This window comes from Cydia amplana, chromosome 20 (assembly GCF_948474715.1).
Source record: "Cydia amplana chromosome 20, ilCydAmpl1.1, whole genome shotgun sequence".
NCBI classification, from domain to species: Eukaryota; Metazoa; Arthropoda; class Insecta; order Lepidoptera; family Tortricidae; genus Cydia; species Cydia amplana.
The window spans coordinates 3,083,987-3,098,208 of NC_086088.1; the positions used below are offsets into that span (position 1 = coordinate 3,083,987).

Sequence of the window (14,222 nt, forward strand, 5' to 3'; positions counted from 1 at the left end):
AGTTAAATTCTACTCGAATTTCATTCAAAGTTTGAGTTGTAATGTAAAACATATCTTTAACGTCAACTGTGGGTTATTTACAACTATTTACTTTCATAGGTAGTTATGTTATTTTGACAATAACCATTTTTACGTTTTGATGAATGACCAAAATGTTAACGATGGATCGTAAAATCGTGTCCGCCATGAATGGGCCACTCATTTGACGGAACAAAGGACTGTTAGACACTATTTATACTACCGAAACATCACTTTCATTTGTCACAGTATTACACTCAGCAGTAAGTACCTTTAAACCACTCAAATATAGAATAGAATAGAAATAATTTTATTCATGAGCACAAACACAAAATAGAAAATTATGCATACCTAAAAATATATAGTCCAATACTAGGTTCACAGTTTCAATACGTAATTTAGTATTAAAGCCAATGGTCTTATTTATTTTGTAACAAATCCAGGTAAACACAAGCCCGCAAATTCGGTTGATTAAATTCTGAATATCACTGTAAAGTAGGTACTAGAATAAAAAAGCGGCCAAGTGCGAGTCGGACTCGCCCATGAAGGGTTCCGTATTTAGGCGATTTATGACGTATAAAAAAAACTACTTACTAGATCTCGTTCAAACCAATTCTCGGTGGAAGTTTACATGGTAATGTACATCATATATTTTTTTTAGTTTTATCATTCTCTTATTTTAGAAGTTACAGGGGGGGGGGACACACATTTTACCACTTTGGAAGTGTCTCTCGCGCAAACTATTCAGTTTAGAAAAAAATGATATTAGAAACCTCAATATCATTTTTGAAGACCTATCCATAGATACCCCACACGTATGGGTTTGATGAAAAAAAAATTTTTGAGTTTCAGTTCGAAGTATGGGGAACCCCAAAAAGTTATTGTTTTTTTTTCTATTTTTGTGTGAAAATCTTAATGCGGTTCACAGAATACATCTACTTACCAAGTTTCAACAGTATAGTTCTTATAGTTTCGGAGAAATGTGGCTGTGACATACGGACGGACAGACAGACGGACAGACGGACAGACGGACAGACGGACAGACGGACAGACGGACAGACGGACAGACGGACAGACGGACAGACAGACAGACAGACAGACAGACAGACAGACAGACATGACGAATCTATAAGGGTTCCGTTTTTTGCCATTTGGCTACGGAACCCTAAAAACTACGATTAATTAGTAAAAAAAGTGTTGCCTTCCATGAAACAAAACTATTTGAACGGATTATTATATCGAGTGAAATTAATCACTACATAGTATAAAACAAAGTCGCTTCCCTGTCTGTTTGTCTGTATGTATGCTTAGATCTTTAAAACTACCAACGGATTTTGATGCGGTTTTTTTTAAATAGATAGAGTGATTCAAGAGGAAGGTTTATGTATAATTTGTTAACCCGTGCAAAGCCGAGGCGGGTCGCTAGTTTCAAATAAAGCCAATGCGGCCTTATATTATTGCGGGAAATTCCGTACACGAGCTTATATATATATATATATTGGAGGGCTTCGTCACTTTTTCTTTAATAATTATGACGTCTATTTCAGTTAAAAATTTACATAATAAAGTGACTACTTTAAAAAACACAAACCAAAATATTAGACAAAAATAATTTGTTTTGTTCCTAAAGTTGCAATAACTCTACTGCGTGTACCTTTACTATGACCCCGTATTTACCATTAAACGGTGCTAGAGTTTGCGATCACGACGCCAAAGTCGATATTACCGATAATATGATGATCCGTATGCCGTCCGACATTATAGGGATTACGTGAGGGAAAATAGGCATGCGGAAGTGTAGTAGAAAAGTGAATTTTGGGACGGTGTTGTAGTATGTGACCTATATTTAACGATTAGCAAATCGCTAAGGTAAACGTACTAGTGCTCGACATGCTAATGCCCAATAGATGACACCCTGGAATCACCTCTATTGACAATGACTTAAGTTTCAAGATGACATGTACTGGTACCGCATACTGGTAAAAACTAGTGCCCACGCCAATTACTGGGATTAGTTGCCAAGCGGACCCCAGGCTCCCATGAGCCGTGGCAAAATGCCGGGACAACGCGAGGAAGAAGATGTACTGGTACCGCGTCGAGCACCAGTACGTTTACCGTAGTAACTGACCTATATTTAACGATCCCCAAATAGCTACCTATTAAAGAGAGTTAGTGCCAGTTGCACCAACCACATTTGACAGACTGATCAACGTCAACCGGCGCACCCGGCACTTTATAATGAAACTCCATAGATTAAAATTTAGTGAACTCTTTAACGATACGAACAGTTTGGTGCAACCGACCCTTAATGTGCTGTTTAGATTCAGATTACACAGGTGGAGTTGGCAGCATTACTGCTGCAGTTTTGCAGTTCGCGATTACAGACTTCATTGCTGCCGCAAATGTCAAAACCGATGTTGCATATCTCTATCTCTTTCCGTATCTCTATGATTGTATCGTTCAGGTTTTCTTATTTTACAGATTGAAGCTTTTGATCTCCACAGATACATAGATAGAAATCTTTGCAACCATAATGTGCAGTCGTCATCAGATATATCGGAGCGACCGCGTGCTCAAAAACATCTGAACACGCACTCCGACGCCTTTACAATAGAGGCGTGTTCAGATATTATTTAGCACCTTGGCCGCTCCGATATATATGATGTCGACAATACCAGGAGATTTAAAAGCGCATAATTCCCCGTAATCTCAACAAAAGATAATAAAACAAACATTTTCTCAAACTCCACAAACTGCGATGCAAAACTGTTATCTTACCATGCCGTGTCAAGTTAGTATCTCGATGCTTTCATAGATAGTAGGCGAAACTCGCTTATGACTGTGCACAGTACTTAGAACATTTGACCCGCTTGAGTGTAGTGTACAGTCAGCAGCAGAAGTTGCTAAGCGGGCGAGGTGTTCAAAATTACCTCGAAGAGCTCTTAATATTCTCTTAACAATAAAGTCGCGTCACGATCATTTTTTCGTCGCGAAATTGGAATCTCGACACAATGCGAATTTTAATTCGTTTGTGGTGACCGTTCCGACTGAACATCTAGCGACCTTCACCGAGGAGGAGTTTTGGCCGAAGGGTGTCAAGTTTCGGCGGTTCCTCGGCCGGTTCCCTGACACTGCGGGGTTGCGTAATGCATCGCAATCATAATGTGTTTTTAGTGTTTAGTTATATTTTTATAATATGTATGCTAGTTTTAAGGTATTTATGTATGGGCCACTAGTTGCCTGAAATAAACGATTTCATTCATTCATTCATTCATTCATTTTGAACACCTGGCCCGCATAGTAACTTCTGCTGCTGACTGTAAATAATTGAGCTTGGGATATGTACTTAATCCAATCAAGAAATTGAACTTTGTACTTTTGGCGTATAACTTTGAGTGCCAAAACTGTTTTACTTTTTTGTTTAGATAGGTATAATATAAATACATACATAATAGGGTTTAATCAAAAACTATAGTAGAAGAAAGATGCAGACATATCCAGCAGGAGGCATATATATCCAGAAAAATAAAATATCATATCAATTTTGAGACTTAAAACTATGTACTTATAGGTAGAGATTCTTATAGAAAGAGAGGGATCTGTATAGATTTAAGCCTTGTACTAGTATGTTAATAATAATAAATCTATCTATCTATAAGAGTTTTATTGTGAATCTTGTGAACGAATTCAACTTTGTAACATACATTATGTTTACGCAAGTTATACATCCATTCATTACTACCTACAATGAAACGTAAAAGTTCAATGATTCGTGACTTTTTACACCTTACTTGATAATCGCTTAAGCAAACTGTGATTTAACACATAAGACCCGATTATGTAGATTGGATGAATGAATGAATGAACTTGTTGTGTCAATATCTTTTAATAAGTTTCTGACGTTTGACTTTCAATCCGGAGGCCGCGGGTTCAAATTCTGGCTCGTACCAATGAGTTTTTCGGAACTTATGTATACAATATCATTTTATTTCACCACTAGCTTCTCAGTAAGGGAAAATATAGTGAGGAAACCTACATACAAATTCAAGGGTGTATGTGAAGCCCCCAACCTGCATTGGGCTAGCGTGGGGATTAAAACCCAATCCCTCTCGAGCATGAGAGGAGGCCTGTGCCCAGCAGTGGGACATATATAGGCTGAAATATAGTATTTTACGACCTTCACATATCAAGAAATAAGCGTACTAACATATTTTAGGCCGGCAACGCACTTGCATCCTAGAGGGTGCAGGTGTCCATGTGCGAAGGTAATTGCTTGCCATCAGGCGAGTCGTCTGCTCGTTCGCCACCTACTTATATCACAAAAAAGTAAATGTAACAAATATGAATATAGGTACATATCTAATCTAGTAACACTAACTTACGATTTAACAATATTAGAATTTACTAGCGACCCGCCCCAGCTTCGCATGGGTTAACAAATTATACATAGACCTTCCTCTTGAATCACTCTATCTATTTAAAAAAAACCGCATTAAAATCCGTTATGTAGTTTTAAAGATCTAAACATACCTAGGGACAGACAGACAGCGGGAAGCGACTTTGTTTTATACTATGTAGTAATACAATTAGAGTCATCTAATCATAAAAATTGTTTTTTTTTACAAAATATATGCTGACATCGTGATACTTAATCATTTATTTATTTAAACTTTATTGCACAAAATATATACAACAATGTACAAATGGCGGACTTAATGCCAAATGGCAATCTCTACCAGTCAACCATAGGGCCAAACAGAGATACCTTCAATTGGTGCAGAGAGAGAAAATATATTGAGTGAGTTAAAAAAAAGCAAACTATACTTATAAATTACATAAATAAATAAAATTTATATAAACTACCACATATTTATAAAATACATACTATAAATATAATAATGATGGATATTAATTATGATTTAAGAATGGCTTAAGTAGCCTGTTAACACAGTAATGACACTTAAATATTGTTTACAAACTCATCTCACTGCGCCTAATATCCACTTTTACTGCAAAAGAAAGTATTTCGTAACATAAAAACAAAATTAGTCTGCACGTGGTGAACTGATGCAACTATGGTAACTGCGAACTTGAGTCATTGTCTTTTCGTAATTTGTAGATACAAACAAAAGAAAAACAAAAAAAAAAGAAATCAAAGCATTCTTTGCAGTCGGAAGCTGGAAAAATACAAAACTTACACTTTATGTGCTATACGGACGTGGGTAATAAAAACCGGCCAAGTGCGAGTCGGACTCGCGCACGGAGGGTTCCGCACCATCAACAAAAAATAGAGCAAAACAAGCAAAAAAAACGGTCACCCATCCAAGTACTGACCCTGCCCGACGTTGCTTAACTTCGGTCAAAAATCACGTTTGTTGTATGGGAGCCCCACTTAAATCTTTGTTTTATTCTGTTTTTAGTATTTGTTGTTATAGCAGCAACAGAAATACATCATCTGTGAAAATTTCAACTGTCTAGCTATCACGGTTCGTGAGATACAGCCTGGTGACAGACGGACGGACGGACGGACAGCGGAGTCTTAGTAATAGGGTCCCGTTTTTACCCTTTGGGTACAGAACCCTAAAAATTAACAACTATTTATATTAGTAAAACTATTTAAGATATGTGTTAAGAAATACGCTCTTTTCTTATACTACCAAAATGACCCACAGATTATAAATGGTTCTAAAGTTCTAAGGTAACAAAACTAAATTCGGTGTTTTATGTTCTTTAGATTTGACATATCCAATGAAATGTTTTTTTAAGATATAATTATTACTTATGTATTTTGTTTGTTGGAGAACATACCTTTAAAACATAAATGCTAATATGTTTCTTTAATATACTACAAGCTGCTAAACAAACTTTACCACATTGTATCGTTCCTAATGCCTAGTTTACGTGGTATTACTATATCTCTATTGTTTATAAAATTACATATATCTCCAGCGGTAATGGTGGGTAATGTGCGAACTTCCCATACTCGTGGACGATAGAAATTATTTTCTATACTAGAAAATTAGACAACACTAATAAAGAAAATTAAAGAAGTGATAGTAAAAGTTTTAATAGTGAGAATCGAAAGGGAACAATGAAATGAGGACTGTCAAGTTATAGATAATCATTGCTGATGAAATGTTTGCTTTATTATTTATTAATTATAGCATTTATGTCAACTTGATAATAACATGAAAGCAACAAACAACAAATTCTAGAGCCCGTACCATGAGTCACTGACAGTGTCAAAACTGACATTTACGCTATCGAGAACGTAATTTACTTCCTATACATCTCGTTTGCACAAATATGCGAGTACGAGCGAGATGTATAGAAAGTAAATTACGTTCTCGACGGCGTTTATGTCAGTGCCAAACTGATGGTAGCCGTATAGGTCCATGGGGTCCCAGCGCGCACTAGTTGTTTGCAGAAATCGCGAAGCGTCTGGTTGACGTAACTGGTGACCGAAGAGCTGGCGGTTACCTCGCACAACGTATCAGCATTGCGATACAGCGAGGAAATGCCGCCAGCATCCTTGGTACAATGCCTCAAGGGCCTATTTTAGATTTAAGCTAGTTTTTTATATTGGACTTGTGAGTGACAGGTACTCCATATAAAAATGAACTGTTATAGGGACTGTCATTGGACGCGAGATTGTATAAAAAAGCACTTTAATAAATAATAATTAAGTCCACTAAGCATGCAATTAAACCTCCAACAAGAAATCAAACCATTACTGGAACAAATGCTAAAAATGCGAAAAGCGCTGGTGGCCTAGCGGTAAAAGTGTGCGAATTTCAATCCGGAGGTCGTACTTACCAGTGAGTTTTTCGGAACTTATACGAAATATCATTTGTTATTTACCAGTCGCTTTTAGGTAAAGGAAAACATCGTGAGTAAACCGGACTAATCCCAATAAGGTCTAGTTTACCCTCTGGGCTGGAAGGTCAGATGGCAGTCGCTTTCGTAAAAACTAGTGCCTACGTCAATTCATGGGTTTAGTTGCCAAGCGGACCCCAGGCCACGAGCCGTGGCAATAATGCCGGGATAACGCGAGGAAGATGGTGATGACTGGAACAAATCCTCACACGCGTGAATCTGTCATGAATCAATAACGTATCAAATTTTGAACTTGGCCGTTACGGCGTGTTGTGTAACTTTAGAAATCATCACATAAATATTAATTTCCGTAGAAAATGGCAACTGTTTCATTGAAAGGCTTCAACCAATGAAGCGCTCCTTACGCGCGTTGCGAACCTGTGCCGATATTTGAGCTAGGAATGGTTAGAGCTGACTTGGGTGGAATTATAAACTATGTGAAGTGTGAAAAAAAAAGAACGGGTTGCACTCAGGGAGTACCGGCAGAAGTGAAAACTCAATGACTAGTGCAAAATGCACTATGTATAATTGAGTTATTGTTAATTACTTGAAACCCCTAAGTACATCACTGTTAATACTCGAGTTATATTAATACCAGTTAGAGCGAAAGTCACTAGATGGCATTTAATCAATAAAGGAAAACTCAATGACATTACATGTAACAGTTTTTCATGTAATGTCATTGAGTTTTTCTTTATTGATTTAAATGCCATCTAAATGAGTGGCCATCCAAACCTTACGGTCACGTGACCGTCTTACGCTGTCTCGAGTTTAACATTTTTTCCCCACCTCAAAAAGTGCACAGCGCCGCTAAAGAAGTTTTCACTTCAAAAAGTAATAAGGTTTCGTACGTCCCAGTACATGTCATCTTGAAACTTAAGTAATTGTCAATAGAGATGACAGCAGGGTGTCATCTATTGGGCATTAGCATGTCGAGCACTATTACGTTTACCTTATTGTATTTTAACTGTGGATAATGAAATCCGTAGGTATACATTGTTACGGAAATTGGTTTTATAAAGTTATAATAACCTTTGATTATTTATTTTCTATTCATATAGATCATGAATATCAAAGTAGTAGTAGATCACTTTATTGTACACTACACAGGTCCACATAAAATTTACAGAAATAGAGATCCCACCAAAAACATTTTCATGTAAAATGTTGCCAAGACGAAACCATAAGGCTCGCACTGACAAAAAGTTATCAGATATCTTGTAGAGCCAAGCTTCTAACTCTACAGGCCCTACCTTCACAGACTCTACACCTTAGTCAAAATATGTGGCTTAACAATATTCTGATTTAAAGGGTTGCGGGTGATTTACTATTAAAAATCCTGAAATACGTACAATCTGCTTTTTTACTGATTCCCCATACAAACTTCAACCCTCTTTTTCCCCTAATGCCTTTTCCACCCCTTTTCACCCTTACGGGCTGATTTTGGGGTTGAAACTATTTTATATCCTTCCCCATAACAATAACTATCTACATACCAAATTTCAACTAAATCGGTTCCGCGGTTATCGATTTCCCATACAAAATTCCACCCCCCTTTTCACCCCCATAGGGGCTAATAATTTCAAGTTTTTGAATTTTTTTGTTGTTTGTGGACTAATACTATCTCACATACCAAATTTCAGCTTCCTAGGACTTCAGGAAGTACCCTAGAGGTTTTGATGATCAACAGTGAGTGAATGAGTCAGTGACGAAATCGGGGTTTTTTAGACATTAATAAAATCCAAAGTATAAGAGCTATGCAATTGAAATTTTTTATGCTTAATAAGTCCACTATTGACATCATATCCCGAGAGTTTTGTTTATCTGGTATAATCCAAACCCAAGTTAAGAGGGTTCAAAAAAACGACGAAGCGTTTCGAGAAAAGGTAGGTAGTGCCCTTGCGCTTCGCTTTGCTCGTCTTGGCGGGGGCACTACCGTGCCCCCAGATACAAAAGCAAACTTCTCCCTGAAAGAGATCTGTTCTAGCTAACCTTCTAGTAGATGAGAGGAAAATTCAAGTTAGGCAAACTTACGGACAACTCACAGATAATTAAAAAAAACCGGCCAAATGCAAGTTAATTATTAACTTTCAATCATTTCATGCAACTATATTTTTTGTACATTTTCCTTCATGAATTATTTTGATCAATGTAAAAAAAAATGTTTTAGAACATCAAACTCAAGCTCTTTCATTACGATAGGTACCTTACATAACCTAGTGACTAGAATTTAACATTTTGAGGTTTTTGTACTCTCTGTATTGTTTTCTATCATGCTGTGCAGCAAACAGTAAAAAGTTGAGTCTCGAGGTACAAAGAAGTAAAATGGAAATTTTATATCGTGTAACGAATTTTTTTAAACTGAGCTAGACTATGATAGTTTTAAATTTACCTGTATAACTACAAAAAAAAAACTCATTCATATGAATTCTAATAATATTTACAAAAATATATAATGTGACGCGAACATTAGTAATTTATAGTCAATTTAGTTTTGAGTTTTATTTTTATTTTTAATACCCTGCTTTATTCATTTGGAGATTAGTTTTATTCATTATTAGGTTCAGGTTTTAAGTTTGTAAGTCCAGTTAATATTATGCTACTATATTAAAAGTAGATAACAGCTTGCATTACAAGGACCGACATAAAGTCTCGACCGCCGCCTCTAAGCCGTCTTAAATCCTTCCGCGCTCTCGTACTGTATCAGTCGCTCGCTTGTTTCGGCGGGACTCACGAAGTGGGGGTACGCGGAATAAAACCGCTATGCCTCGCTCCAGACACCACATTTCACAAACCGAAGTAGACGGGTAAAAAAAAACAAAAAAAAAAATGAAGGCGTTCCTTCTCTTTCTTGTGAGTGTGGCGGTGGTGAGTGCGAAGCCCACGGGAGAGGATGACGTCATCGGCTCCGTCATCGGAGTCGTCAGGAGCTGTGCTGAGGAAGATGTCTCCTTGTGCCTGAAGGTGTGTGCAGTGATGTGTGTCCTCTAGGATTTGAGTTTCTGAGTTCCTTTTGAGATCCTGAGCTAAATTTGTTGGTTGATAACATTTCAATTGCCTTTTCTTTTTCAAAATTGTGTGATGTCTCATGCTTAAGTAATCAGTAATCAACCCTTGAATCTTTGGACTTTTTGAAGAAATTGTTAGGTTCGAATTCCTGTTTTTTGTTTTTTAATTCAATAACCTAATTTTAAGGGTTACAATTTCAGTGAGATCCTTTGTAAAAAGTTTTGGAATCAAGTTTTATTCTAAAAACCCCTTCCAAACAAAGTTTCATGTTTTTTTTTTAAGTATATAAAAATGTTGAGATCCTTTGCGATTTTTAATGTAATAGTTTTATTTTATTTATAATTCAGTAATATTTTGCTCTTGAAGTTTTGCTATTTACAAACATTTAAAACATAAATTCAGCGGATTATAGTTGCACTTGCAAATAATTCTGCCATGGGTTCTGACGGTTTTGAAAGAAAAGATTACTTAATAGTATTACAGAGTGGAGTTAATAAGGGTAACTACGTGATTCTGGTATTATCTTTTTTAGTTTTATTTAGTCAAAACCAAGAAATTGAAACAAAACTTGATGATTTACTTACATTCTATTAAAGTATTTTTAAATTGGTCCATTTTAATATAATTATAATAAAATTTGGTCATCAAGTTTCCTTAACCTATTGTCTGTCTATGAAAAGGATTCTCATCAAATTGTTTGATTTCCGCATTTTTTTCGAGAAAGATTTCTTCAGAACCCCTAGTGTAAGTTTAATTCGATTAGCATGACGAGCGTTCGCGTTTGCGTTATGTCGTCACGTCACGGTATCGAACGCAATTTAAACTAGGGGTACTGCTCTATACAACACAACTAAGGTTTGAACTCACGATTTTTGTCCACCACAAACATATGAAAAGTTAATGCTATTCCGTCAAACATAACATCTTCTCCAACACAATATTCAACAAAACATATCACCAACAGGAACGCGCCTTGAAATACGTCGAAAACCTCGCTACCGCCCGGGAAGTCAATATTGCTGATGGCATCAGCCTCCTCGGCTCTGGCTCCCCCCGCTCCGCCCGCTCCTTCGATCCCCTACCCGAAGACCCAGCTGCCCGCGAAAACCAAGTGGAGTCCAGACTGCTTGACGCCACAGCCGACTTCTTGGAGGACCATGTGATTCAGCTACGCATGCCTAAGAGCACCGTCGAAGATGTCAAGAGGTCGCTTGAGGAAGGTCAGTGCTGTTTAGTTTACGCATTTTGATGCTGTGCGTTTTATTTACATAATGTGTAAATGAGATGATATTTGGGGAGTTGTTGCAAATTTTTGAAAGAGTTATCTGTGTGTAATTTGTAACAGCAAACGTATCAATTTATCAAAGCTTTAAAAGCTCTTTTTAACGTGTTGATGCGAAATTTTTGTATTTTATTTTTAAATCTGGGAAGTACTAGCTAAAAATTATCATTACTTATAGTTCGGGTGCTAAATTTGCAAAACACTACAAAAACTACCTTCAATACAGTTTTGCAAATATTACAAGTTCCTAATTTTATTCTAGTAATAATAACGTATGTGAAAAAAAACAACTTCCGTTACCATAACACAAGAATCGTTTGTTCTCCGCAATTAATAGTTATACAATACAAGAGCACTTGTTACGACTCGTATCTGGAGCATTAATTATAATAATAGTGGTCAAAACCGGACCCAAATAAGTGAAAGTTCGGCATACAACTGTAATAATTTTTTGGTAAGTACTTTGCACCCTGCTCAGGTGCTTTTCAATTCATGGGAATGAGAACATGCTAAGTAAAAAATCTTGTTTGCAAATTGAATAAAATTACACCAAATTTCTTAGCTTTGTCAACAAGATAAAGATACTTAAGAAGATCATCGCCAAGAAATAGGACAACGCCCCAAGGCATCTTATTTCATTGTTGCAATATTACGAAACATCGAGTCGCTAACAGACAAAATTATGCCTCCAAATAAAACAGTTAGATAACAAGCTATTAAAAGAGTTGCCGTATTTATTTTCGATAACTGGTTTCGGTGTCTACGTCGCTCCATTGATATGCACAAAAAAACGATATTAGAATCTGTTGAAGATTTATGGTCGATGATTCATCTATCTTTATTGATTAATTTATGTAGTAGAAGACAAAAAAAAAATTGGAGCAGCAAGACTTTCTAAGGCATATAAAGATTTCTAAATTTCATTATCTTAAGCATCATAAGCATGCAATAACAGAAACAAACTGCTTGCATGATATGATATGCCACTCCATAAAAAAGTGGGAAACATTACGTAAAACTTTAGAAAGAAACGATTCGAAGCACTCTCGCCAAATTAAATTAAATTCTGCAGAAAAACCAGTTTACAGGCGCGTGTGTGAGAATATTAAAATAGAAAGTTCGCAGTTACGGTAAGCGACAAATTAATTAGTATATAGATGTGCAATAAAATTAAAATTGAGCTGAGAAATTCGTAAACGGACCTAAATTGTGAGCGGACATCCGTATCTCGATCATCAAGAGAACGTACGGGTACGTAGGTACAGAGAGGAGGCTAGAAATCTCAATGGGCAAACAGGTCTTGCAGGAGTTTCTCTAACCTATTAACAAGCTTGATTATGGTGGAAAGCGGACGGATGGTCAAGTCTAGTTTTTGCCACATTTCCATAGTACTCGCCGCAGGTATGTAGGACTACATGTAACTAGTTTTAGAGATCCGTTAACGCGCCGTGATCGAAATCTCGATCGAGGATCGAGTAAAAGTCTCGCTCCAGGCGTTGATGAAATATGGAAGTAGGCTCGAGCTTTCGAATCGTAAGGTCCGGTAACCGATGCACTTTCTAGATGAACGAGACTGTTATGCAAACTGGACATAACATGAATTACAATGAAAGCGACATTGTTTAAAGTTCACGCGGTGAATTACAATCAGAAGTTTCAATTACAAATTTCCTTTGAATCATCGGATAGCAAGTCGAATTTAAATATTTCCTTTGGAATGTGGCACTCCTTACTCCACTTCCGAGTTAAGCCGTCCGCTAGGTTTATAGGCACTTTGACTTACAAGTTTAATTTTACCCTTTTGATGTCATGTCTTGTTGAGTTAAGCATATGCTGTCTAGTAGGCAAAGCGCTGTCTGAACCTGCTTAGGAGCATGACATTTAACACTCAAGATCATAGATGGCAACTTAGTACACCTTTTCATAATGTTTCCCTAAGAAATAGAATTATCTTTGTGTACCGGAGAAAACCAAATCAGGCTATAACCGCGAAAATCGAAGTTCGTCAATTGCGGGCATTTTTCCCTGTCAGTCTAATTACGTCTTTTAAAGAGTAAAAGAGAAAGATCCCCGCGATTTGCTAATTTCGCCGTAGAAGACTAAATCAAATTTATATTTTCAGGTCGTGGCAAGAAGAAGAAGCTGAAGCAGCTGATGGGCATCGTCCAGCTCCTGCAGCTCAAGATCCAGTCCCTCATCCCGCTGTTCCTCGGCATCATCGCCTTCGCCGCCGTCAAGGGTCTGATGCTCGCCAAGGCCGCCCTCCTCGCCTCCGCCCTGGTCCTTCTCAAGAAGCTGCTCTCTAAGCATGAGAGTCATGAGAGCTACGAGGTTGTTGCTCATCCTCACCATGAGGAGCACGTCAGCCACGGCGGTGGCCACGGAGGCTGGGGACGGTCAGCGGACGCCCAAAACATGGCCTACAGCGCCTACGCCAACTGATACCTAAGATAGTTTAAGAAAGTTGATCCATCGATCAACTAGTCTATCTTGGTCAGTCTAGTTCGGACCTCAGATCGAGATTTAATTTATTGTCATTATTTATTTAACTTATTGAAATCAAATGTTAATTTAATTGTGTGAATGAGTGAATCTTGTCTTCTTTTTGTACATTCATGTCTGTTTTCATCTTGTTGTCTTCTACTGTAAAGTACCTGCTATTTTTATTGTATGTTTATGTTTCTTAGTACAAATCATTATAGCTTTAATTGTATCCCCACCTTTATAATTATGTACGTATACTAATTATAACTATCGTATTATTATATTAATTATTTAAGTACTTATATTAATGTGTTCATCATAACTAGTCGTATTATTATGTATCTCTATAATTTATCTTTTCCATATATATTATTTTATATGTACCTACTTATTTTATACAAACCTATACCTTTTGTAAATATGTTTCATATCGAAGTATATGTGTAAATCATTATTAATGCATCTTCGGTTAAAATAATATGATTATATTGTATACATGTACCTATATTACATTTTCGTATAATATTTTATGATATGTATTCATTATGTTAAT

General features: G+C 36.8%; 1 protein-coding gene across 1 annotated transcript; it reads left to right on the forward strand.

Moving 5' to 3' along the window:
* Nucleotides 1-9,591: 9,591 nt before the first annotated feature.
* Nucleotides 9,592-13,926, forward strand: LOC134657512 (uncharacterized). Its single transcript, XM_063513087.1, has 3 exons — nt 9,592-9,858; nt 10,868-11,123; nt 13,308-13,926. The coding sequence occupies exons 1-3, from the start codon at nt 9,724-9,726 to the stop codon at nt 13,625-13,627; spliced, it is 711 nt and encodes a 236-aa protein (XP_063369157.1). The 5' UTR covers nt 9,592-9,723; the 3' UTR covers nt 13,628-13,926.
* Nucleotides 13,927-14,222: the final 296 nt, after the last annotated feature.